Genomic DNA, 26,110 nt, shown 5'->3' on the forward strand with positions numbered 1-26,110 from the left:
CTCTGGTTCTGCCACTGCAATCTATGCTCAAATAGGGGAAAGTTTAGAGAAAAGAATTAATGATGTTGATGTTGATAGGTCATGTACATACATACATTCATTAATTTGACCCGATCTGTTGGGAAACCATGGAAAATTCAAGGGTAGGCACCCAACTTTTTTTTTTTCTCCCTCATTTCTTTCGCCCCGTTTCCGAACACAGAACTGACTGGGGGCGGGGCTAACTACTGAATATTCAGTTTTTATACATCCGATTTCGCGAGGTAGGAAAAAAGATCGACGGGTACGTAGTGTGGTGTGAAAGGATCAAGGGGCCAAATATGTCGCGCATTCTTCGTTTTTTAAGTAAGTTTGTATTCTTTTATGTATGTCTTTTTTTATGTATGTAGTCACATACTGTCCTACAGAATTTTGTCTATGTCTTTGATATCCTGTATCTGACAGATTGTTTCGCAAGTACAAGTGGAAGTATGACTGTTGATGTTGTGCAACTCGAGGCGACGAAAGACGTCGGCCCCACGTGTTAATTTTTGTGTTCGTGACTGCTACCTGTGTGTAGCGTGCATGCATTTGTATGTCTAAACCCTATGTGCACTTTTCTCGCAACGACCCTTCTTCTTCTTCTTCTTCTTCTTCGTCTGATCCTTCTAAGTTCTATTAAGAATTGAAATTTACATCTAGTAAGTCCGAAAAAGATAGAGCGCAGACGTCCTAGCTGTGGTATTCCCATTTTAGTATCTCTATTTTCAGTCACTCGGCTCTGCTCTGCTCTGAGGTCTGTAGAGATCTTGTTCTAATCTCCAACTCTTGGACATACAGATGACCAATACAGAAGTAATGTTGAGTTACTCATGCTGTGGCATAGCTGTTTATTCTGTAGCATTGTGCTACACGTCTGCTCATGTCTGCAGTCTGCTTGCAACTGAGTGGTCATGGTGTGTGTGTGTACACACTGCATGCATTACTACATAAGTGATGGCAATACATTAATAAACACATGTATGCATTGATCACAATGTACTAGGTTGCTGTAGTCTTACAAATTCAGACCTACATCACTACATCTCCCTTTCCACCAAAGAAGTAGCATTGATTGATCATTGTCTACTGATCTAAAAAACTTTTCTTTGTATCCGTTATTACAGTACAACTGCTTCACCATGTTCATACTGTCGCACGTGGGTAATGAGTTTTGTTGTTGCCATGCCTCATATTGTCGATAACCCTTCGTATAACTCAAAACTCTATGGAAACTTTCCAACCTCAACTTACATAACAGTAGCCAACGCATGCAACTTGGCTTGGCTTATTATGAGCCATGTTTAAATTCAACTTGTCTTGTTACACTGTCACTTCAATCAATACAAACATGCCCTAATAAAACTGTACTCACATTAACCTTCGAAACTTCTTACACACTGTCGCTTAACCCCACAAAACTACATCATAACTGATTGAACGAAATGTGCACTTGTCAATATTGATATACCGGTACATTAATACACATTATGTCTGTGAAACTGCTACTTGATGTGTTTCCATTTGTACCATATCAGTAATGCTATCCAATTCTTGTCCCCCATTCACCATATACACAATACTTGTATAAAACTCCAAAAATTTGCAAACCAATGTAAAAGGCTGTAGGCCCCTGCCTTTCCTAATAATTCAAAATAATCTACGACAAGAGTATCCGTGTACCAAATACGAATAACACGATACAATAAATCATGAGCTATCTATCTGATTTACTGTTACTTTATATCATACCCATTTTTTTTTTTTTTAATCAAACTGTTGCCATCATAGTGTCTTTATGATGGGCGTAATGCTTACCATTCATACAAAACTGGCAAGTATAACAATAAACGTTTCAAAACCAAGCAAACATGCATGCATCTGCCGTATACACAGAGTACATATCTGCATGTTAACCAGATAAAAAAAGAACATTCATCACTATTTTGCACAAGACCATGAACACATCTTTCTTGTCTTTTTTTTTTTAAACACACACACAAAAAAAAAAACAAAAACAAAATCTCTGAAACTCTTTTCATTGTTCATCGAGTCTCATAAGATTCATAACTGTGAGTCTTTGCAGTTCATCATCATAACAGCTCAAATAAGAGGGGAGAGGTTCCAGAACATACACCCTCATCCTAGGTCTTTACCACCTAGGTTCCCTATTCCCCTATTCTATAGCTGGTGTCATCCACCCTCGACTGGCTGGCCTTTGCGGAATAGTGCTGTATTGAGTGTGTTGTCGCGAAGTCCGCTTCAGGATTGCTGGCGGTTGAATGATGTGACGTGCTCAATACAGATGAAGCATGCTCCTTCGTCATTCACATATTATGGTACAATGTCAAATACGCTCAATACATGTATGTCACGTAATTGTCACATAATCATGTAACATACACATCATGTCAAATGTTAGATTGATCTATAAAGACTCATTTGTGTACATATGCACATATCAAACGCAACTGGCTTTCTATCCAAATAATGATCCCTCAACTCTAATCATGCGACCATATTATGCGAAAACATTTCCCAGACTCCTCACAATTATTGTTTCTTTCACGAAAAAACTTTCTTATTCATTTGGAACATGTCTGAAAATAAAATTCCTGTGTTAACAATTTGGGTGATGCATATCGACTCACTTCTGCACATCTTCATAAAAAAAAAGAAAAACTACTCAGGAATCCATGTGTGACTTAACACATTTGGAAACACCATGTTACACATAATGCTTTGATTTCTGAATCCTGCATAGATCACTATTTCAAATCATGACATGGTTACATCATAATATGGATCACCTAGCTTAGATCCTCGCATGAATTTTACATTTTGTAATCCTTGAACCTGGCTGGTAGACGGGTTTCACGCTGTGGGCGGGTTTGCTGTTGCCATGACGATGGTTTGTCAGCTCCTGCGGTCACAGCTGCTGGGCTGGTTGCACCATGGCGATGAGATGATGCTGCATGGCCAACTTCTGGTTGACGTTGTCTCCTTGGACTGCGAGCTGCACTCGCAGGGATCTGGTTGCCAGGCAACGGGGTACTTGCTTCTGCGCTGGATCTGCTTATGGTCACAGGCCTGCTATCAGTCTGGTTAGTGTAGTCTGGCCTGATATGCTGCCTGTTACGTCTGAATAATCTTCCGTTGGGGCTCTGGAGGACGTATGAGCGTGGTTCTTCTGCTCTGGAATGCACTGTTGCTGGCTCCCAGCATTTGTTTACTGGATGCTGTACCCTCACTGGTTGACCATTGTACAGCGGTGGGAGTCCCACTGGCCTGGCATGCTGATCGAACTGCTGTTTCTGCTCTTTCTGGCGTTGCTGGAGATGCTGCCGTATGTTGTCAGCATTGGGGTTACTGTTCACGGCTCTGGTAGGAAGGTCACATTGGAGCTTGCGACCCATTAGCAGCTCTGCTGGGCTAGGCAGGTTTTCGTTGATCGGCGTCATTCTCCAGTGTAGGAGGGCTAGAGGTAGATTGGTTTTTTTTTCATCATGTTTTTCACTGTTCGTATCTGCCTTTCGATGAAGCCATTTCCTTGGGGGCGTCGTGGAGAAGATGTTTTGTGGTTGAAATTCCACGTCCTGGCAAACTCCTGGAACTGGTGGCTGGCATAGTGTGGTCCATTATCGCTCACTACCACACGTGGAACGCCATGTTCTGAGAATATGCCTTTCATCTTTGTTACAACCGCACTGCTTGGGGCTGGTTCAGGTAGTGTCCTGATGATAGGAAATTTGCTGTAGTAGTCTGCTACGATAAGGTACTGGGTGTTGTTGAACTCAAACAAATCAGTCGCCACGATTTCCCATGGCTTGGAGGGGATTTCATGCTGCATCAGAGGCTCAGATGTCTGCGATGCTTGATACTGACACTTTTCACATGACTGGACCAGTTTGTCAATGTCCCTGTTGATGTTGACCCAATACACACTGTTTCTCGCGAGTAATTTAGTCTTCTGCTGACCTAGGTGACTGATGTGCAGTTTCGCTAAGATGTATGGCTGCATGTGCTTGGGAATAAGCACGCGGTTGTCCTTGAAGATAAGGCCGTCTCCCACGGTGAGATCATTACGGATGTTCCAGTACGGTCTCAGGTCTGTTGGCAGGTCCTGGATGGTGTTCGGCCATCCAGTGATCATCACTTCCATCAGGCTGCTTAGGATTGGATCCTGTCGTGTTGCTTGTTTCAGCTCGTCTGCTCTCTCTGTGGAGAATTGAACCAGGTCCACCCGCACATCTAGGTTGATGGTTTCTGCGTTCTGTTCGTTTGGCATACGTGAGAGCCCATCTGCGAGGGTGTTGTCCTGTCCTCGTTGGTATGCTACATCAAAGTTGTAGCCCTGAAGACGAATAAGCATTCGTTGGAGACGTGCTGGTGCCACTGTTAGTGGTTTCTGTGTCACTTGGATCAAGGGTTTGTGATCTGTTATGATGTGGAATCCTCGTCCATACAGGTAAGTATGAAACCTTTCCACACCAAACACTATGGCTAGCAGCTCTCTCTCAATACAGGAGTACCTTTGCTCGGTTGGTGAGAGTGTCTTGCTTGCAAAGGCAATTGGTCGTAGGTGCTGTTGATCATCGCGTTGTAGGAGTGCTGCCCCTAGACCACGCATACTAGCATCACACTGCAGATATACTGGGGCTTGGGTATCATAATACTGCAGAACTGAAGTCGTTGATACTTCATCCTTCAGGCTCTCGAAGGCTTGTTGATGGTGAACTTCCCACAGAAAGTCTGCGTTCTTCTTCAGCAGGTCTCTTAGCTCGGCTGACTTAGTGCTGAAGTCCTTGATGAACGGCGACAGATACGTCATCATGCCTAGGAAGTGCTGGAGTTCAGTCTTGCACGTCGGTGCTGGCACGGACTGAAGATCAGAGACCTTTTCCGGGTCTGGTTTGATGCCATCCTTGGTGTACACATTACCAAAGAAGGTGACCCTATTTTGCTTGATGTTGCACTTCGACGAGTTGAATGTCAGGCCATGCTTCTTGGCTGCGTTCATGAGGTGTAGCAGGTTGCGATCATGTTCTGCTTCAGTGGCTCCGTATACCACAATGTCGTCTGCAATACACACAGTACCAGGACATCCTTCTAGGACACGGTCCATCTCAAGCTGGAAGATGTCTTGGCTTACGTTGAGTCCAAATGGTAGTCTCATGAATGCATATCGTCCGAATGGTGTTTGAAAGGTCGTCAGTTTTTGACTTTCAACGTCCAACTTCACCGACCAGTACCCTGACTTCGCATCAAGTTTTGAGAATGTCTGTGCTCCGTGGAATTTGTGGTTCAGCTCCTCTAATGTTGCGTGAGGATAGTTTGGTCTGATCAGCGCCTTGTTTAGGTGTCGTGGATCAAGGCATATCCGGATTGACCCATCTTTCTTCGTCACATACGTCAAGGAGTTGACCCACTCTGTTGGCTCGGTGATCTTTCTGATTACACTTTGTGCCACCATTCTGTGGAGTTCATGCTTGACCTTGTCTGCTAGTGCGATAGGCATCTTTCTCGGAGCATCTTTATGGCTTGGGATGTTAGGGTCGACGACTAAATGTTGCTCTCCTTCGAATTCTCCTACACGGTCAAATTGCTCTGGGTAGGCTGTTTTCAATGAGTTGACATCTGCTACAGGCGTATCAATGCTCACGGGGCAGTGGAGCGTGATAAGACCAAAGTGCAGTGAGGTGTGAAGGCCAAAAATCACAGGTCCGTCTGATTCTACGACATAAAATGTTGTCTCCACCCACGGTCCATTCGCATGTTGGCATGGAATTGTTGTTGTTCCATACTGTTTGATTGGGGTGCCATTGTAGGCCGTCAAATTTGATGTGCATGTGGTGAGGCATCCTAAATCTGGTGTTCCTGCAGCTGTCATTTTCTCAGGAAACATCCTGCTGAAGGTTCGTAGTGGCAAGGTGTTGACTTGTGCGCCAGTGTCAACTTTACCGTTTAGTGTGCAGCAAACTCCAGGGTGGTTGTGGAGTCTAATGTTCAAGCTTGTGATGACTTCATCTTGCTTAGATGCATTTGAATTCGTCTTTGGTTTGTTGATCACGTCAAACGTCTTGTCATCAAGCTGTCGAGTATCCTGAGCAGAAGCAAATTCATCATATTCACTCATGTTATGTACTGCTTGTCCACGGCGATCATCTCGACGATCATCACGACGCACGTTGTTAGCTCCACCACGTGATGAACTACGCTTGTAATTGCCTCTGAATTTCACTTTGTTTGCAGTAGGTTTCTTTGACGACAGGCACATTTTGGCGTAATGCCCCACTTTTCCACAGCTATAACAGGTGATGTGTGCCGCTGGACAGTGTTGTTTGTCTTTAATGTGGCTACCTCCACAGTTCTTGCATGTGGTAGCTGGGACTGTTTCCCTCTGAACCTGCTTGTGTTTCAGGCCCATCGACGCAATGTTTGCTGCTGTCAGCGTTGAAGAGGCTTCAGCTTCCAGTGACTGCAATGCTTGAATATGCGCCTGTGATGCCTCATACGTGCGCCCAAGCTGTAATGCCTGGTGCAATGTGAACTGCTTGCTCTTAGTCAATAGCTCTTTTTGATATTCTGGGATTGGCGTGCTGTTAATAATCAGTTCAATCAAGCGCTCATTCATTTCAGGCTCAGCAAAGTCACACTTCGACGCAACAACTCTGCATCTATTCACAAAGTCATCCAGCTTTTCGTTCAGATTTTGCTTCAATTTCGATAATTTCAGTCTACACACACGAAAGTTCTCTTGTGGCTCAAGTTGCTCCTCAAACTTACCAAGTATGGTGTTGATGTCAGCTTGCTGCTGTTCGGATAAATTCCAGCAATTGAAGCGTTTCAAACCTTGCTCGCCGACTGATAACAGCAATGTGGGCACTCTGTCCCTTTCAGGAGTGTGTTTCACTTGAAAGTACAGTTGCAGCCTTTGTTTGAACAGTCTAAAGTTCTCTGCTACATTTGGGCCTTCCCAATCCATCCTGGGCATTTGATCAGCCATGTTTGTTAGTTGAGATCCCACTTGTTGCCACCATGTAGAGATCTTGTTCTAATCTCCAACTCTTGGACATACAGATGACCAATACAGAAGTAATGTTGAGTTACTCATGCTGTGGCATAGCTGTTTATTCTGTAGCATTGTGCTACACGTCTGCTCATGTCTGCAGTCTGCTTGCAACTGAGTGGTCATGGTGTGTGTGTGTACACACTGCATGCATTACTACATAAGTGATGGCAATACATTAATAAACACATGTATGCATTGATCACAATGTACTAGGTTGCTGTAGTCTTACAAATTCAGACCTACATCACTACAAGGTCGTGAGCTGCTGTGCTGTGGCTTCATGGAAGTTTTGTTGTTGTTGTTGTTGTTCATTTTCCATCTGTGAAGATGGCTGGATAGCCCATATTCAGCTACACTAAGATGGTCTTCCAGGGGGTCCAGTTGGATGTGGGGTACGACCACTTCACCGGGTTAGCAGACACCCTGCTCTTTGCGATGAATGAATGAAGCGGGATCTTTTACGTGCATGAGCTGTGACTCTCTCACACACGGGACCTCCATTTTATGTCCTATCCGAGTTACAGAGTGTTTTGCCTCTTGCTAGAGGGGACGGTATGATTACACACAACATTGCTCAGTCCAGACTCGGGGTCGAACCCGGGCCGCGTGATCGTGAGGCAGACGCGCTACCGACTGAGCCAACTCACTGCCCTCGTTCATTCACAACTAGAATTCTAGATGATATCTGATTCATGATTATTGATACCAAGATCTACTCCTGCTGCCTGATGATGGACTTTTCGTCCGTTTTGCATCGCATCGTATTTTTAATTCTGCTTTGTTTAATTAGGCCTAAATTAACTAAACTGAAGAAAGTCACACAAGGCTGAGAACAAGAACTTCAATTTGTTTTCTACAGTTACGATATGATTTGTTCAAACCATAAAAGGCATGCATGCAACTTATATCTATAATAATGCTAATAATCTCTCTAAAACTTGATGTTTTGACCGTGGTAGGTCCCCAAACATTAAAATTTTGTTAATAGACCTCAATTATAATCTAGGCTGAGCTTCTTAGGGTGGTCCATGACCATCAATCACTATTATATATTGTCATGAATGTATAAGCTTGCATGTATTACAATCTTGATCACATCAAACTGTAATTCAACATTTGTTCATGATTGTTACTTTGAATTACACAAAGTCAACAAATGATTTGTTCAAATAAGCTGAATTGAACTTGAACTTGAAATTGAAATTGAATTCAACATTGATACTTCGTGACCATTCTCCTGACGGACACATTCTGTTGTACTATGCTCTCGCTCTCAAAGAGAATCAATGAAAGTGCTAAAGGTAAAGATTCAAACACTAAAAGAAAGAGTAGGACAAATGACATTTGCATTTTAGACTAATATAGAGTTTGCTTATTATCACTTACCTGGAAAAGACAAATTCCTTATGTCTTGTCTGTGCTATCTGTGCTGTTGTTGATTCATGTCATGATACGTGTATATGATTGTTGTATTGTATGTGCCATCATTGAGTAATTAATGAAACTTCAGCATGCCAAATGAGTTACATGCATGTGGTGTATTGAGTGTAGAGCAGTACTTTTTACAGACAAGACTCAGACTACTGATGCGTGGACAGGGAAATGTTCATGCTTGCTTCAGTTAATTAACATTTCCTGTCCCTCTGCAATACTAGGGCCATGTGTTCAGCATGCAAAGGGTTGCACAGCAACTATCCCTGCTACTCAGAGGGCGCTGCCAGCAATTCAAGCATTCTCTCGGCTTTTCAGTGACAGCGCCGGACTTGTGAAAGTGGATAAGGAGGAAGGTACATGTAATTCTGTTTCATTCTTTTTGAAAGTCTTGTATGATTTATCGTTATACTGAATGTGAATTTGATTTTTTGAAGGGCATGAGCTTTGCATTTATGTGGCAGCAATTTTAGGTTTCATTGATTTTGTGTCTAATTAAAAGTCATATGGAAAGAGAAGACACAAAGACTTGAATCTTAAATGACAAGCTACTATGATTATTATCTTATCTTTTCATACAGGCACAGTATACGGTTGAGGCTTGTAATGTAGATTGGTGCTCAAAGAAATTCAAAACCATGGTAAACTTGTTTGTGTCTTAAGCTATATTATGTCAGCAGTCTTCTCATAAAAGAAACAATCAAACTATATCTCTGTCTTACAAGTTCCCAAACATTTCTTTTTAGCCATGAGCTCTCAATATTTATGTGTGTTTCTGAAATAAGGGAAAATCTCACAGTTCATTGCAGAGAAAGACAATGACCCGAATGATCATTTCAAAAGGTCCGTTTAACAGGTTAAAAAAAAATAAAAAATAAAAAATAAATAAATAAATAAATCCTCCCAGGTGGATCATTCAATAGTAAGAGGTGTATACTGGTATACTGGGGTATTAACAGTGGCAAAACCTTGTCGAAGGGTAGTGCCAATAGTAAGGTGGCTACCATTACTCGAAGGAGAAGACCATGTGAAGGTCATGATGATCTTTATTATTAGCATTAATATGAGTTTAATTGCTATCATTATCATCATCATCATTATCATCATCATCATTATTGTTATGACCATCACTCTTACTGGTATTATTATGCAGTCAACCTGTACAACAAGCATTGATGTGTATATCATGTCAATAAATGAAAAGAAAAAAAAACATAATAAATGAAAAAAAAAATCTGAAGTGGAATACATTGTACCAGCAAAGCTGGTGTTATGGTGATGATTTAATGGGAATTAAAAACAAACAAACATCATCATCATCATCATCATTACATGTGATGATGATGATGATGATGATGATGTAATTCACTGTACCAGCGTAGCTGGTGTTATGGTAATAATTTAATTGGGATTTAAAAACAAATAAACATGGTTTGTCATGTCCTCCAACTAAGGTTATGCTGTGATGCACCTGAACAGTCCGCCAGTCAACAGTCTCAACACGCCAATGCTTCAGGCGATCACAGAAACCATTCAAGACCTGGAAGATGATAATCGCATGCAGGGTCTCATCCTCACCTCGGTGAGTTCATCAAAGTCCTCTTGATCTCTCACTTAAGTGATACCTCTTTGGGTTTTCTTGGTTTTTTTTTTCTTTGGTTTATCTATTTTGCTACATGGCATTCTATGTTGCATTGTTTTTGCTTTGTTCTTGTTTTTTCTTTAGGCCATTTTGAATTTTGTAACGCCTAATTTCCAGCTCCATTGATGAAAATCCCCACATCAAAGATATGAATCTTGTTTTCTTACTGCAAAGATAATGGATGAAAGATAGTGTTATTCTATAGAAGGGTTTGTTCATATTCTTTCTCAATAACACAGGCCACTGTCCTATGAGTGATAGGTTGTAAATCCATCTTAAAATTAACTTGAATTCCTGTTATGCAGGGAAACTAGAAGAATGTCTCCAAATAACGATCGTATTCATCAACAACAATAATCCCGACATTTTGTAATATTCATCCGAACATGGTGGAGAACCTAGCTTAATTGGAACAATAATATTCATTCCAACAATATTTAACATGTAGGTAGTTTGTTCACTTTCACTTTATGATCTGCAATTGGTGTGTGTGTCTGTGTGTGTGTTTTTATGCCTCCGCCAATGAAGTGGTCGGAGGCGTTATGTTTTCGGGTCGTACGTCCGTCCCGTTTTGTTTTTGGCGATATCTCAAGAACTGTGTGGTGGCTTTACATCAAACTTGGTATGAGGGTATATCCTGGGGGGATGATACTTTGTTTGGATTTTAGGGTCACGGGGTCAAAGGTCAAGGGTCAAAGGTCAAGTGAAAATGTTAAAATTTAACTTTTTTCTCCTTATCACAAATATTTCAAGATATATCTTCATGGAACTTAATATATATGCATGTACTGACTGACAGTGATCATTTAGGGTATATATAGGTCATGGGTCAAAGGTCAAGGTCAAGTCATCAAATTGTCATTATTTCCCTCTCATCTATGCAATGCCTGTAGAATTTTTCCTTGAAACTTAGTGTATGCATGTATTACCCAATACAGATTCTCTTGGAAGTTTCTTGTCAAAAGGTCAAATGCCAAAAGGTCAAAGGTCAAGAGAAAGTGCTAAATTTCACTTCTTCCTTATTAAGTTATAAAACGGTCAAAAGTTGGGTACAAATCCCTAAATACCTGCACTCTTATTAGACAGTATAGCCATTCATCCAAATAAACCTAGTTCAAGGAAAGTGAACATTCAATGCATTTGTGACAAACCTGTCATTTTTAATATTTTGCCAGTTATGTGAAACTGTCATGACACATTGTTAAGACATTGTACTATAGGCCTATTCGGAGAACCATGCATTATGGCGGAGGCATACCAGTCGTCATAGTGACATTTCTAGTTTTTTTTATTTTTTTTTAATTTCTCTCTCTGTCTTTCTCTATAGCACATACTTTCACAGATTTTGGTTTCACTTTCATGCAATCATTCTGTTAACAAATGAGAATGCTATATAGGAAGTGAAATATGCTCGGAGAACCTGTAAACATTAATGATGCTGATTTACTTGTTGGTTTATCTTTCTTATTAAATGTTTCATTTTCATATTCTCCAACTTCCAACTATCTCCTCCTCAGGCCTGTCCAAAGATCTTCTCGGCTGGCCTAGACATCATGGAGATGTACCAGAAGAGCAATGAGTCCACTGACAGATTCTGGAGGAGCCTCCAGGATATGTGGCTGACCCTCTATGGCACCCGATTGGCCACCATTGCGGCAGTGAATGTACGTCAGCTAGCTCCATATCCTAATCTGTTGCCTATCCCCATCTCCCCTGCCAACTTCCTCTCCCCCCAAACTAATTTGTGTCTTGCTTGTATATATTGCTCACCTTACCTGAAGCACTGTTAACTTTGTGTGTGCTTTGAGTGCTGGTTGAAGCAGAAAGCACCATAGCATTGTACACACTGTCCCAGGTCCCTGGCATAGGAAAGGTTAACTTGATTAAATGTGACCCACTGCAACTAAAGGATCCGAAAGTCGGGGAGGACAATTTTCTTAAAATGACATGCCATTATGCCCTTACTCTTCCACTTTAATGCCATATAACATGACTCATGAAAGTAGTCTGTTGCGGAGATATTGAGGATTTTATTAGCTTATGTCGAGTGGTTTAGGAAATTAGCGTTTTGAGAAAACCGCCTTCAAAGTTTTCCTTCCGACGCTATCAGGATCAAGGGGAAGCAAGACAGTTTTCACCGTTAGACAATAGAAGGTACGCTCCTAGCAACCTCCTCAATGTTCATTCAAGCTTAGCGCCAGTGGCCTACGCACAACCAATCAGTAACCAGGATGCCACGCACTGACCAACTAGATCACTCCCTCATTGCTAGGGGCGGAGTCTAGCTGTGGCGCTACAACATGTAAATCCAAATCTTCGGACACGTTTCTGTTCCGTTCAAAGTCGGAAAATCATGGCCCAGAAAACACTATTTTCTTGCCTTTCCTTTGATCATTTAGCTTCGAAATTTCGGCAGATGATAGAAGATATATTAGACTACAAAATTATGTCAAAAACACAAATCCGAATGTTTTGACGGATTTTGATGATCTAACTTCAAACTCGATTTTCTCCTCTCACCCGTCAGTGACTTTAGGATCCTTTTGTTGTAGTGGGTCACAAATTTATGCAGATACCACTTGCTTATGCAAGACTGTCTTAGTTTTGCCATTTTTTTTTTCACATACTACTACATAAATCTCAATAATTGATGTGTCTTGTTCAGACATAAATGTCCAATGCCTTCAATTTATGAACATAGTGGATTAACTTCAGCCAGGGCCATTCAAAATTACTTTCCCAAATACCCAAGAGTCATTCAGTATGTTAATGCAGCTTGGTGCAACTAACAGAAAATATAGTGTATTGTTAGGTTGGCCAAGTTCTCTGCATGTGTGTGTGCAGAATTCCATGTTTTTGTTTTAAATATGTAGTGGTATGTATCATCTGTGAGATGAGGTCATTATTTTAAGTCAGTATAGATCCTTGCACTTGTGCAATGCATTCTGCCATTTTCATATGCAGCATACTGGTTCAGAAGTTGACAGTGGGTTCAATTTGTCACCATCAGGATTTGTGAGATATGTGACTGCCCAAAAGTAATCCTTTGCTGAAATGGAAAGTTTCCCCACATGTGGATTCAAGAAATGCAGAGTGATTTGTGACAACTTTGTGGGCATTTGAGGAAAATCAGACAATTTGTTCAAAATCCCAAAGATTTAGGAAACATTTTCCATGCCTTTGTAAGGAGCTAGGTCAAATACATACTCTTTTGATGTTCTTGAAATTAACTTTAGTGAGATTCCCTTTAAATATTCTCTGTATTATTCCACTATCATGTCATTTCAATTTTATAGAGTGCCAATCTAGACTGAGCATCATGGATTTCAATGAAACTTTAAACTTCCTAACTTTGGAATGGATTGTCCAAATTTCCTTAAGCTTTCAATGAGTGTTTCACAGTTTCACTAATCGCTCAGCATCCATATAGTCACAGACTTTTACAGGGAAACATCCCCTTTGAATCTATAGCCAGATACAGTAATTTTCAGCACTCTAAATTAGGCCTAATTATTTTATGTTGTTGTATGCAGTATTTACATCAGAAATGTTTGAAAATAGTGATTCTTTGTAAAGAAAAAGAAGAGCATTGTAAAAGGTAAACTACCCAGGACCAACCAGGCTAGGATTCCAGCTCAGATCTAGTCCAGGTTCAAGAAACATTCTCTGCTCATGGAATAATTCCCCCTCCCCCTTCTTCAACTCCACAGGGTCATTCGCCTGCTGGTGGTTGTTTGATGGCAACATCATGTGATTACCGCATCATGGCGGATGGTGCGTACACCATCGGCCTCAACGAAGTCCATCTGGTAAGATGAAGTTCAGAGAAAGTGTAAAGTAACAAAGTGGCAAGCACTCCAGTAGGAAATTGTAAAAAAAAGACCAACAACAACAACCACAACAAAAATAAACATAAATCAATTGCATTCACAATTGACAAGAGAGTGATCAAATTATGCTGGTGCATTAGGAGACAGTTTGTTTTGTATGGAAATGTTAGTCCTTCAAATAGTTGGCTTTATAGAAATATTTGTCCTTCTAATGATATGTATATTTTTTTTTTTGGTGTGTGTGTGTTTTCTTTTTTGGCTGTGGCTTTTAGTGAGACTGTAGAAACAAGTACTTACAGAAGGGTACTATAACTTGTCAAAAGTTCAATTCATGAACACCCACAATCATCGACACACACCTTTTCACCTGTGTTGAAAAATTTCACTAATGTAGAACTCATCGCGGGATCTGCTGGTAGGTGGAAGCACAAATTGATTAAACCCTTAAATGTGCTGAAATCACACTTCATAGCTGTATCGAACTCCATCAAAGCCATTTTATCTTCCTATGAGCTGGAAAAAAAGAATGTATCTCTACCCACTCAAATAACAACAAAATTATGTTTAATTGCGAGTCTCCATCTAAGTAGCAATATATAAATAATTTATGAACAAACAAAAACAAAATCCCAGATACAACAGCAACAACAAACTCATGTCAAGCAGTCGGAATGTGTGTTGTGCCAGACCTACTGGACAGAAATTGGGAGTATTTCCAGTGGCAGTAGGATTCTGGTATCTATAGTAGACAAACGGTGCATAGGATGTACCAGCGGTCGTGCGCATTGTAAGGCTTAAAGCATCTTGATATCTATTATCTTGCATTATTTATTACATTTTTATAACTTTATTTCATTTCAGTGGAGTTGTAGTGGCCATTTTTAGTCAGTCGTTCTTATTGCTCCTACTGTCATGATAACTTTGATAGCCTGAATTTGCATTTTTTTGTACTTCAAAATAATGATTGTTTTTAAACATGATGTATAGTTATCTATTATGTTTTTGAATGATCCATACATTAAAAGCCTCGCTTTTTAGTGGACCATACTTTCTTTCCTGTCAACCTTCAAAGCATGCATAGATGTTATATACCAGTGGCAGATCTGGGGGGGGGGGGGGGGGGGGGGCACCGGGCACGCGCCCCCTCTTTATTTTTTGTTTAAACAAAATAAATAAAAAGAACAAATGGGGGGGGGGCATGTGCCCCCCTTTAATTTTGTAAAGGCGCCTCCCCTTTACAGAATTCCTGGATCTGCCCCTGTATACTCTGTGATTCACATTTCATTGTTTTTTGTTTTTTGTTTTTTTTTTTAATTGATCAAACAATATGATTGTTTCATACATGCTTTGTATTCTGTTGTAGTTTTTTTGTTGCATGGAAAATAAGTTGAAATAAATTGGATCAAATGATGTGGATCTCTTCTTCAGGGAATCGTGGCTCCATTCTGGTTTAAAGATGTAATGCAAAGTACTGTAGGCCAGAGGGAAACGGAACGAGCCCTGGGACTTGGTGAGTCAACCTCAGCCTAATTCTCTTTATTCTATTTTTAATTCTTCTCAGACAAGAGACTTTTACTATTTTGGATTATGTTACGACCAAAATCACTCTGAGAATGATCGCACAAAAGAAACAATCAACTAATGTTCAGGCGGTTTATTAACGGTGATATTGTGGGTACAGACTCGTAATCGGTTTTCACATCAGTACAATAATGATCAATAGAAACAATTACAAATCAGTAATGAAATCACTTACACGTAGTACAGCCAAATTTGCAAGCAAGTAATCCTTTGACAGTGTCCAGATACGATGTTCGATGCACAGATGAATGATCCGCGATGCACCGATGAATGATACCTCAGACATAAATCCAGAGGCACGGGTTGTGATAATCCTCAGTATTAATCCGGGGTAAAAATCCAGGATATACGTCCACAGCGAAACGTGTAAAATCCAGACGTTATGACGACCACGTCCAGTTGATGCGTTGAATGATGATTCACTTTATAATGTCCAGCGAGGAATCCAGCCCGTCACAGCTTTGCCGTAACAATACCCGTTGACATTAAAATATGGAGTCTCTCTCAAATGTAGGCAAATTAATTCTCTGCAGGCAAAATGTCTCCCAGGCCTTATCTCCACAAACACAGTTTGTATAGCAGGTCAGCAGGTAACACAGGACTGACTATAACAAGTCGCTTCAGAGCCAGAAGTGACGTAACTCTCAGAGCAGAGGTGTTGGGTACTCTGCCTACCTCAGAATTTCTCCTGCTTATATACTATCCATTCACCCCTTTCTAGTACATTCTGTAATTTTCTCCAACCTGGGGCCACATACCTGAACATACTAGCAAGTCCAAATTCCAGGAACCCTGGATGACTCACTGCCTAATATGTGCATAACATCATTGCCAAAATTAACTACCAATCACATTGGGTTACAAGGGCAGTGCCTCACTCAGCCAGCACTTCCTAGAATTTTCTGGAATGGGTTAAATCATTCTAGATTGAGTGAGCTATAATGTATTTCCTGTCACATGCATACATGTACTGTAGCTACATTATATACCACATAGAAAATTCTCCACTGATCTGGTCAGCCTGTATGTACTATATCTATATCATATAGAATGTTCTCCATTAATCTGGTCACCCTGTGTACATACACATTAAAACAACCATGCATACAGCCTTGATACACTGTATGTACATACTTGTGTGTACATTTGTGACAATTATGTGTGGCTTTTAAATGAAACATGCGTTGTAAATTTCCTCTCCTGATCTTGATTAATTTGTAGCTCTTCACATCTCTTCATTTTTATGTCTTAGATGTCTTCTTAAAGGACAAGTTCACCTTCAGAGACATGTAGACTGAGTGAATGCATCAACATTAATAGAACACATCAGCAATAGTTTGAGGAAAATTGGACCATCCATTGAAAAGTCATGAATTTTTGAAGTTTCTGCTTAGTCACTGCTGGATGACAAGACTTCAACACGTTGTGATGTCACATGTGTACAACGATATAAAGAAAGTATAAGGAAAATTCAAGATATTTTCACTCTTCTTGCATAATAAAAGAACGCTTGAACGCTCAGGCTGATTCCTTCCATTATGTAATGTATTAACCCAGAAGGTACTGCTGTACAATGTGATATTTAGTACAGACTCCCTACAGTAGAGCTGCCAATTGCCTGCATATTTTTGTGCATTTCAACATGGTTCTTATTGATTGGAAATCTATTTTTTCTAAAGTAGATGAAGAAATCTGTTTCTTGTCTAAACTTGCAGGCACTGTAAATTGTTAAACTAGAATAATTCTGACAGCCCTCGTAACATGTTATTTACTGTGCATCAGAATGTTTTTTGGATTTGATCAGGGGACTCTGTTATAATGTTTATGCATTATGTGCAAATATGCCTTACTTTTTATGTACTGGTGGAGGCTATACAGTATGTCCCCAAAAAGAAATTATGGTTGGCTTTCTGCATTAACTTTCAAATTTGAATGCTATTTCAGGGAATGAAAGTACATGTATAACTTCTTATCTACTTTTTGCAGAAAACTCCATTCAGTTTGGTAAAGTGGTCACAAAGAAATGTGGATCGTTGTAAAGCATGTCATGAGTCTGTTTCTTCCAAGTTCAGCACTTGGATGCGCGTAGAACTGTGAACACAATGGACAAAACATGAAGGGAAGGGATTCCTGAACTTCACTACAAACATCTTCATTTGTCTTTTACCACTAAAGCAAATCTGATTGAGTTTTCTGTAAGATGAAGGTAATAAGTTAATAGTTTCTTACCTTGAAATTGCATTCGGATTGTTTCACTCTTTTTAAAGTTATCGTTGCAGAAAGATGGATTGTAATTCTTTTGGGGACATACTGTACAGCTATTTGATGAGCTAGTTCAGGGTTCCACTTTGAGCATGAGCAGAAAAAGGTCATTTGTAACCAGCAGAGCATGTTGATTTTTAAATTCACTTAGATAAGCAACAGTGATGTAATGATTATGCAAGTGATCCTTATATGTGGTGCTTGCCAGCACATCCTACTGACAGCAAAAGCGGTATCTGACAATGTCAATAGAAAGAGATAGTTAATACATTCAATACAATATAATGAAATAGATGCTTTCCAAAGTACCAATGGAAGGATCATTCTGGCCATGTGGTCTACGCAAGTTCATCCTTTTAACAGGACTGATGAATTCCATAAATTGTTACATTGGGCAAGCTCGTGCCTTCTGTTGCTTGAAACTTATGGAGTGCCTAATCAACTGAGAAAGAAGAAAGGTCATTTGTACCCATGAGCTAACCCCGAACTGGCTTATAGTAATGATAATAATGGCGTCTTTTAATATGCCATGTCTGTCACACAGTGGCACTCCTGGCGCAGAAAGGTAACACCTCCTCTGACGTTGCTTCATTCAGGAAAAGATCCTAATTGAAAGAAAACACACAGTTACTGGAACAAAAAAGGTTTTTTCCCACTTGAACAGAGGGAATGAGGTCTCCATTCTCAGTTTCAAAGGTAATGAGTTCCAGAGAGAAGAGCTAGACTGGGTGAAAGCTCTGTTGCCCCATGAATGATGGGTGCAGGGAACTCACATGGTATGAGCAGTGGATGAACAAGGAAATCTAGTTGGTTTGTACTTATGGAATACTGTACAAGCTGAAATTTTCATGGTGGTTTTATTTTCGCGGATTTTGCGAATCGCCTTTGAACTGGGAAAATAACAACTCGTGAAAATAACAACGCGCGAATAACTAAATTCTGTTAGACTCTCGCAACCACGAAATTAACAACACGCGAAAATGTCCTCCAAGTAGCAATTCGCGAAAATATCTGTACGCGAAAATTTCAGTTTGTACAGTAGTTCCTGAAGGTAGCTTGGTGCGGTGCCGTGTAAAGAAGGTTTTTCTCATCCTTCAGGTCTCCTCTACAAGCCCCAGGAAGCACTGGACATTGGTCTCATCGATGAGATCTCCCCCGAGGACCAGATCCTTGACCGGGCCAAAGAGCAATTACTTAAGTGGACCAAGATACCAGGTGAGGTATACTTTCATTATCGAGTGAAAAAAAGGAAAAATAGAAAGAAGAAATAATGAAATGAGGCATTATACACATTTTTAACACGTTTAGGACAGACTGATTTTGGTATAACGCACATTTCCCATAGACACCTGCTGGAGTATACTCAGGACTAGTCTTCAACAGGTTAATCCTAACTTACCTGGGCTATTTAGCGAGCTTGAATTCCTGGGGGGGGGGGGGGGCATTATGGCCCCCCTTCAGATCTCGGCCGTTGATCGCGCGATCGCCGCAAAATTTTGCATGAATATAAAGCCGGATGTAATCTACAAGACTGTTAAGTTAAATTTCCAAAAAAATTGCATTTTCTATTTTAAATTAATTAATTATGCAAATATATGCAAAAAACCTAATTTTTGTCTGTAATTGGCTTATAAAAGCTTATGGAATGCTGATTTTTGTTGTAAATATTCCTAGTGACATTCCGAACATTTGTGCGTAAAAAAAAAATTCAGTATCAAAATTAATTTCTTATGTTTTTATTGTTTTATCAATTTTTTAATGTATTTCCTTGTTTTTTCAAACTTTTGTTTTTGTTGTTTTTTTCAGCAGAAATTGTCATACACATTTTTGGAAGCATAATTATACTAAAATAAATTGATTTCAGCCATTAGAATTGAAAATATGAATCTTTATATGAATCAATTGAAAAAACACAATTTGTATTGACTTTGTACACAAAATCACGTTTTTGAGCAATTTTGGGGTTGACAAAAATTATTTGAAGGGGCGTGGCTTCGGAACGGTATGCCCGGGCGCGACAAATTTGGTCTCAAAAGTTGCGCGAGACTTGAAAGTAAAAAGTCAGCGAGTGGCACGGTCAAAATTTTTTGCGCGCCGGAATGGTCGTGGAATTCGTCGAGGGGGGGGGGGGCCATTATGCCCCCCCCCCCCCCCCCCCCCCCAGGTAAGTTAGGGTTAAGGCAGTGAAGTATTAGACAAAATGAGGGTTACTGTCTCACATAGTGTACAAGGCAGGATGGTATTATACATTGCTGTAAGTTAGACAACCAAACCCATTGAAGACTACTCTTTAGCAGACCCAAGCTGGTGTGTATTGGACTTGCATGTCATAGTAATATCAGCTCATCCTCAATGGGTTAAGATCTGTCAATAAGCATCCTACAGAAAGAGTCTGGAAAACAGAAAAAAAATTGCATGTGGTTAGATAGGAAAGAGGAGATGGATAGAGCAAGTGAAGACCATTGTAAAAAGAGGAAAACCAAAGCAAAAATTTATGTCTTAATATTAAATTGGTAGTGGAATTGACAAATTGGTATTCTTTGTTTCATCCCTGCTACTGCCCCACACGTTCCTTTGCTGCCCTGCCTGTCCCTTGCTGCCCTGCCCGTCCCTTGCTGCCCCGCCTGTCCCTTGCTGCCCCACCCATTCCTTGCTGCCCCGCCCGTCCCTTGCTGCCCTGCCCGTCCCTTGCTGCCCCACCCATTCCTTGCTGCCCTGCCCGTACCTTGCTGCCCCGCCCATCCCTTGCTGCCTCACCCGTCCCTTGTTGACCCGCCCGTCCCTTGCTGCCCCGCCCGTCCCTTTGCTTCCCCACCCTTCCCTTGCTGCCCCGCCCATCCCTTGCTGCCTCACCCATCCCTTGTTGACCCGCCCGTCCCTTGCTGCCCCGCCCGTCCCTTGCTGCCCTGCCCGTCCCTTGCTGCCCCGCCCATCCCTTGCTGCCTCACCCATCCCTTGTTGACCCGCCCGTCCCTTGCTGCCCCACCCATCCCTTTGCTGCCCCGCCCTTCCCTTGCTGCCCCACCCATTTCTATTTCAGGCTTTGCTCGGATGACGACCAAGCGCCTCATCCGGGACGCTAACATGCAGAAGCTCTCAGAGGTACGGGAGGACGACATCAACATGTTCACCAGCTTCATCCAGATGGAGGCGACTCAGAAGCACCTCGGGCGGTATCTTGCCAGTCTCAAGAAGAAATAGGTTATATATCAAGGCCGCACCCTCAAATAGCACAGTCTCCACATCTTTCATCCGTCTAGATAAAAGTTGCCAGGGAATGATGAAGACTGGGTGCCATTAACTGTAACAGTTCAGTTTCATTTTTATTGTTTTTAAGTGGTTAGTGAATGAGCTAAAACTACAGCCATGTTGTTGTTTTATTGTATTTCCATTTTATTTACCGGATATCTGTTCCTGTTTTATGAAGAATTTTCCAGTACACTAGTATGTTAGCTGTGCATGGTTAGGCATCATTCGAAAATGGTGCCAGTAGCTGCAAGGCATTTTCTTGTTTAAAGTGCGATCAGAGGAGACATACCTGGTGAAAGTGCAGAAAACACCATTTTTCTCAGGGAATGGCTGAAGAACAAGATGAGGATCTTCAGGGAGATAAGTAATACCTTCGCTGACAATAGTTTGCCTGAATATTCAAATAATATTCCTGCACTGGCACACAACACTCATTATTGTAAGAGAAAAGTGGAGAAATGTGGGAATATTTTTCCTAGCGACCGAACTCAGGTAGGGGAATTGATGCTGCTTCTCATGAGAGACAGTAATGATGAATGATTATTGTCATCTAGTATTCGAATTTTCTACTGATGCCTGATATTGCACAGATGACGTATGATATACTTGTTCGTGACTGTATCATGCATAAGTGTTTTTACTGCTGATGCACAAAAATGACAAAGAAATGCCTTTCTATACAGAGATAAAAAGACATTCCCGCAGTGCTCAAGCAATTGCAACAGTGTCTGTTTTCTTTGAGTATCTATGGTGACAGAAATAAATGTGTCCCTCGTCTTAGAGGATATTTTAAGTCCTACTTTATGAATGACTGAACGAAGCATGCTGGGTGTTAGCCATTGAAAAGTAATTCATTATCAGGACATTATCAATGTGATTTTGGTACCAGAAGGACACTTCCAACAAGGTACCACTGATTACATTGTCTAAAGTTTGCTGTAAAGTTAGCTTGTGGTGGGAATTCTACAAACTTTGTATTTTCTTGTTATCCCTGAAATGGCCTGATTTTGATATCTTTTGTGACATTTATCAGGCAGTTAATGGCATTTTTGTGATTTGGGAGTACATCACAATAACATCTGTGCATAAATCAGCTTGTGATGAGGCCCCTCACAGAAAACTGGTGACCTTTAAAGCTAGCAACTTCCATAGCAACAGCCAATCAGTTTTCAGGATTTCTTCTTGTTGCTAAGGCAGTTGGTTCAACGATTCTACTGTCATGATAAATCATTCCTGCAGTGGAAACAAGACATGAGTCACTGAAATTGTATTACAGAGTTGAGGAGAATTGTTAGAGTATTGTATAAAGAGGGAAGCATGTGTTTAACACTTGCTCTACGTTATTGCTCTAGAAATATAGAGTGAACAGATTTAAGAGATCTATTCAAAGAGGTAAGAATTGAAAAGGATATTTGGCACTATGTGTATTCGAACATGTTATGTGTATGGTTCAGCTAGGATGTACACAAGGAGGAATGTTTACAACTTGTTGATTGCCATCTGTAATAAAAAAACTGAAATAAGATGATTTGTCCATTTGAATTCTTGACTGGACGTACGTTTGTGTTGGCATGCAATTTTATAGTTAAAAAAAGATTCTACTGCATTGTTGGTTAGTAAATAATGTGTGTTAATTGCTTTCATTTGAATTCTAACTTGTTTATCTGCAGGTCGACCTTCGAGTGCATAGAGAATCATGTATGTATGTGTGTGTGTGTGTGTGTGTGTATAAACACATGTACATATATATGTATATATATATATATTTAAAGAGTTTGATTGCAAATTGTAAAACAGATTAAGTGCCATTTTCAAACAATTCACTGAAAGTCTATTATCAGAGCAAAATAATGTAGAACCCAAGAGTTATACATTGCTTATTACATAAAAAAGATATGTTCTTAAAATGTCTTTTTAAAAGAATAGAGTCAAATGGCTTTGCAATCACATTCTTCAGATATATGTATATATATATATATATATACATATATATGTATAATATATGTATATGTGAATATATATATATATTTATATATAAGATGTATAATGCAACTGACAACTTTCATCAAATAACAAATACATGCAAGTTACAAATATATTCAGAGCAATGGTACTTCTGCTCTTCTTAGAAGAAAGTGTATTTGAAAAGAATGTACAGTTTTTGCAGGATGACAAATGAACGCTGAAATTTCACTTGAAATAATTTACGAGAATTATTTAAAAGCATTATTTTGCAAATACCTATCCCGTTATCACCGTTTTGCTGTTAGTCTGTTGAAAAGGCCACTTAGCTCATGAAGTGGAAATACGTCTGTGAGTTACTTTAATTGCCGGTATCACATGCTATTGGATATGCTCGTTCCCTGTGGTCGAAATAGTGTCACACGCATATAGAGAACTAAATATTCAAATTGGCAATACCTTTCAGAACACGAGATGTTTGATAATCGTGCAAAAGTTTGGAGATCGACAATTACCTCATAAGGAAGAAAGCTAAATCAGGCGGAGAAGGTAGAAAATAAAAAGCGGTAGAAAGTGTTGAGCGAGATGGTTCACTCAAATAAAGCTCACCAAATACAAGATTCAGTTATGGTGTAGGTTCACGGACCTTGCTGTGATTTATTGTACCGTCTGCTGTGGACCGCCATGTTCGGTATCCAAGCACCGTGCGCATGCGCGCAACACATACATGGTATGACATCCCCCTTTCTTTACAAAGAAAAGTAATGCAATATACGTGTCTGTTACTAATACCAATCTTGTCACTACTGACCTGTCTGCAACAATATCTCAGATCCACTTCCTAATTCAGACTTACAAGAAGTATGTTTTTTCAATTTAAATGAACATGTCTCTTTCCAACAATCTGTACACTTTGCGTACACATGCATTCTCGATATGCCCGTTTGTAATGTTACTTTGCAAATAACCTCAACTTTGCTCAGTAAAGAACCTAGCTGTTTGTGTTTTTCTTTATCTCACATCTTCTTCAACACAGAGTATGTGTGTAACCTACATTAACTTTGGTCAACAAACATTAATGTTCTTGCATGTTAATATTGAAGAAATCTATACTGTAACACCTTGTCATCTGGCATGGTGACAATGTATGTATAACACATAACACTATGAGCTGCAAATTCACCCCTTTTTCTTTTTCTTTCTTTTTGTAGCAACACCAATAAACAAAATGTCTTCGAAGTAGACATTCAAAAGTCATCGTTAAATTTTGGAAGGTAACAACTGCAACTCTTCAAACACTATACACTTAGTATACACATGTACATTCTACCTCAAAGTTCAACCTGGTTACATGAATAAATTATACCAATAATTGAAAGTTGGCTACTTTCTGAACATGAATGTTGTTATTGAACCTTTCATTGTGTGATCAATTTGTCTGACAGGTATATTGACGGAAGACCACTGTTAAGTCTTAATATTGCTCAATCAGTCGTTTTGGTCTGTTTACTACTCTGCCAGATCTTGTGTGGTATGTCTGTGTCTCTCTACCACTATCACGTTGCAAAGCGTTTGGCTGCGTCTGTCTGTCATTGTCATCATGTCTGTGGTTCTGTTGTGGTAGTGAAGTTCTGATACCTCCATCTTTTGGCATCTCATCTTCGAAGCGGACCTGTTTTGGTAGTGGGGTCAGGCTGCGTAAGTGTCTCCTATTTCTGCGGAAGACACTCCCATTAGGTGTCTGGATCTTGTAAGACCTTGGTTCTGGGCACTTCTCTATCACCGTTGCTGGTGTCCACGTCCCAGTCTTGTAGTCAAGTGTAGTCACTTTCTGGCCTTTCATTAAAGGTGGTAGTGCGTGTACACCTTTTCCATCATACTCTTCCTTCTGTTTCTCTTGGCGCTTCTGAAGCTTGTCTGTGACTTCCTCATCACGTGATGTGCTGCTTCCCATCATTGGCAAGTCACTCCTGAATTTTCTGCTCTGCAGAAGTTCGGCAGGCGAAGGCAATTGTTGCTTGCTAGTGGAGTTGTACGTAAGCATAGCATTGTACTGTGTGGATCTTGTCCTGTCTGCTTCACCTTAGTCAGTGTCAATTTCACTGCGCCAGTGTTGTTAATGATTATCAATGTTACAAGTCAAGCTTGTTACATAGCGCCACCTCATGGTGACTGTAGGGTTAGTCTCTGCTACACACTGCTGGGTATATGGTCTGAAGCTGGGTTCTATTAAATGCCTTCAAGGTGACTGTTTACTCGGAAACTCGATTTGTGTTTTTGTTTGTTTGTTTGTTTGTTTTTTATTTAAACACGGGTAAAAAATACTTGCACTCAGCCGTTAGGCTGTTTTTCAGCAAGTCCGTATGATATACACTGTACAAAAAACATTATGTGGTACAATCAACGTATAGAATAATACATAGACAATAATCGGTATAACCAAACAAAAAGATGAAAAAAAAAATACATATATACACAGCATTCTTAACAAAACAGTCAGACAGTAGAATGCAGTAAGAAGAACAAAAAAAAAAATCTCGGAAAGGAAGTGATTAAAAAAAAAATATTACTCAGAAATAGAAAAACTCATAAATCAAGGAAGAAAACAGAATCGATATCCTTCAGAAATTGTGCTAACCTTGTACATGTTCTCGTGGCTTCCGGTAATTGATTGAATAATTGAGCTGCTATGTAAATAGTACTACTTTTGCAGAAATTGGTCTTTGGTTTTGGTAACAATACTTTAAACGCCGAGTTCCTCAGATTGTAATTAGATACTTTTACGTTCACTTGATAAGTCAGAAAATCAGGCAAGAGGTTATTTAAAACTTTGTAAATAAAAACAAGATCTTTTTTCACTTTGGCACTGAGGCAGTCAATAGGCAGTCTCCCATACAAATCTCGTCTATTGTGACGATGATCCACTTTCAGAACAGTTCGCAAGGCTCTGTTCTGAAGTATTTGCAGTCTTTTTATATTACCAGAATTTGGTTTCATCCAGATGGTGTTTCAGTACTCAAAGTGAGGACGAATCATTGTATTATACAGGGTTAATGCGGTGTC

At 40.1% G+C, this 26,110-nt stretch overlaps 1 protein-coding gene across 1 annotated transcript; it reads left to right on the plus strand.

The window, feature by feature from the left end:
• The first annotated feature begins 269 nt into the window (after nucleotides 1-269).
• On the plus strand, nucleotides 270-22,608 carry LOC140231552 (enoyl-CoA delta isomerase 1, mitochondrial-like). The gene is made up of 8 exons (XM_072311689.1): nucleotides 270-345; nucleotides 8,746-8,877; nucleotides 9,976-10,103; nucleotides 11,681-11,827; nucleotides 13,874-13,972; nucleotides 15,422-15,503; nucleotides 18,935-19,051; nucleotides 20,877-22,608. The coding sequence occupies exons 1-8, from the start codon at nucleotides 321-323 to the stop codon at nucleotides 21,035-21,037; spliced, it is 891 nt and encodes a 296-aa protein (XP_072167790.1). The 5' UTR covers nucleotides 270-320; the 3' UTR covers nucleotides 21,038-22,608.
• The last annotated feature ends 3,502 nt before the right edge of the window (nucleotides 22,609-26,110 follow it).

Source organism: Diadema setosum, chromosome 8 (genome assembly GCF_964275005.1).
Source record: "Diadema setosum chromosome 8, eeDiaSeto1, whole genome shotgun sequence".
Classification (NCBI taxonomy): Eukaryota; Metazoa; Echinodermata; class Echinoidea; order Diadematoida; family Diadematidae; genus Diadema; species Diadema setosum.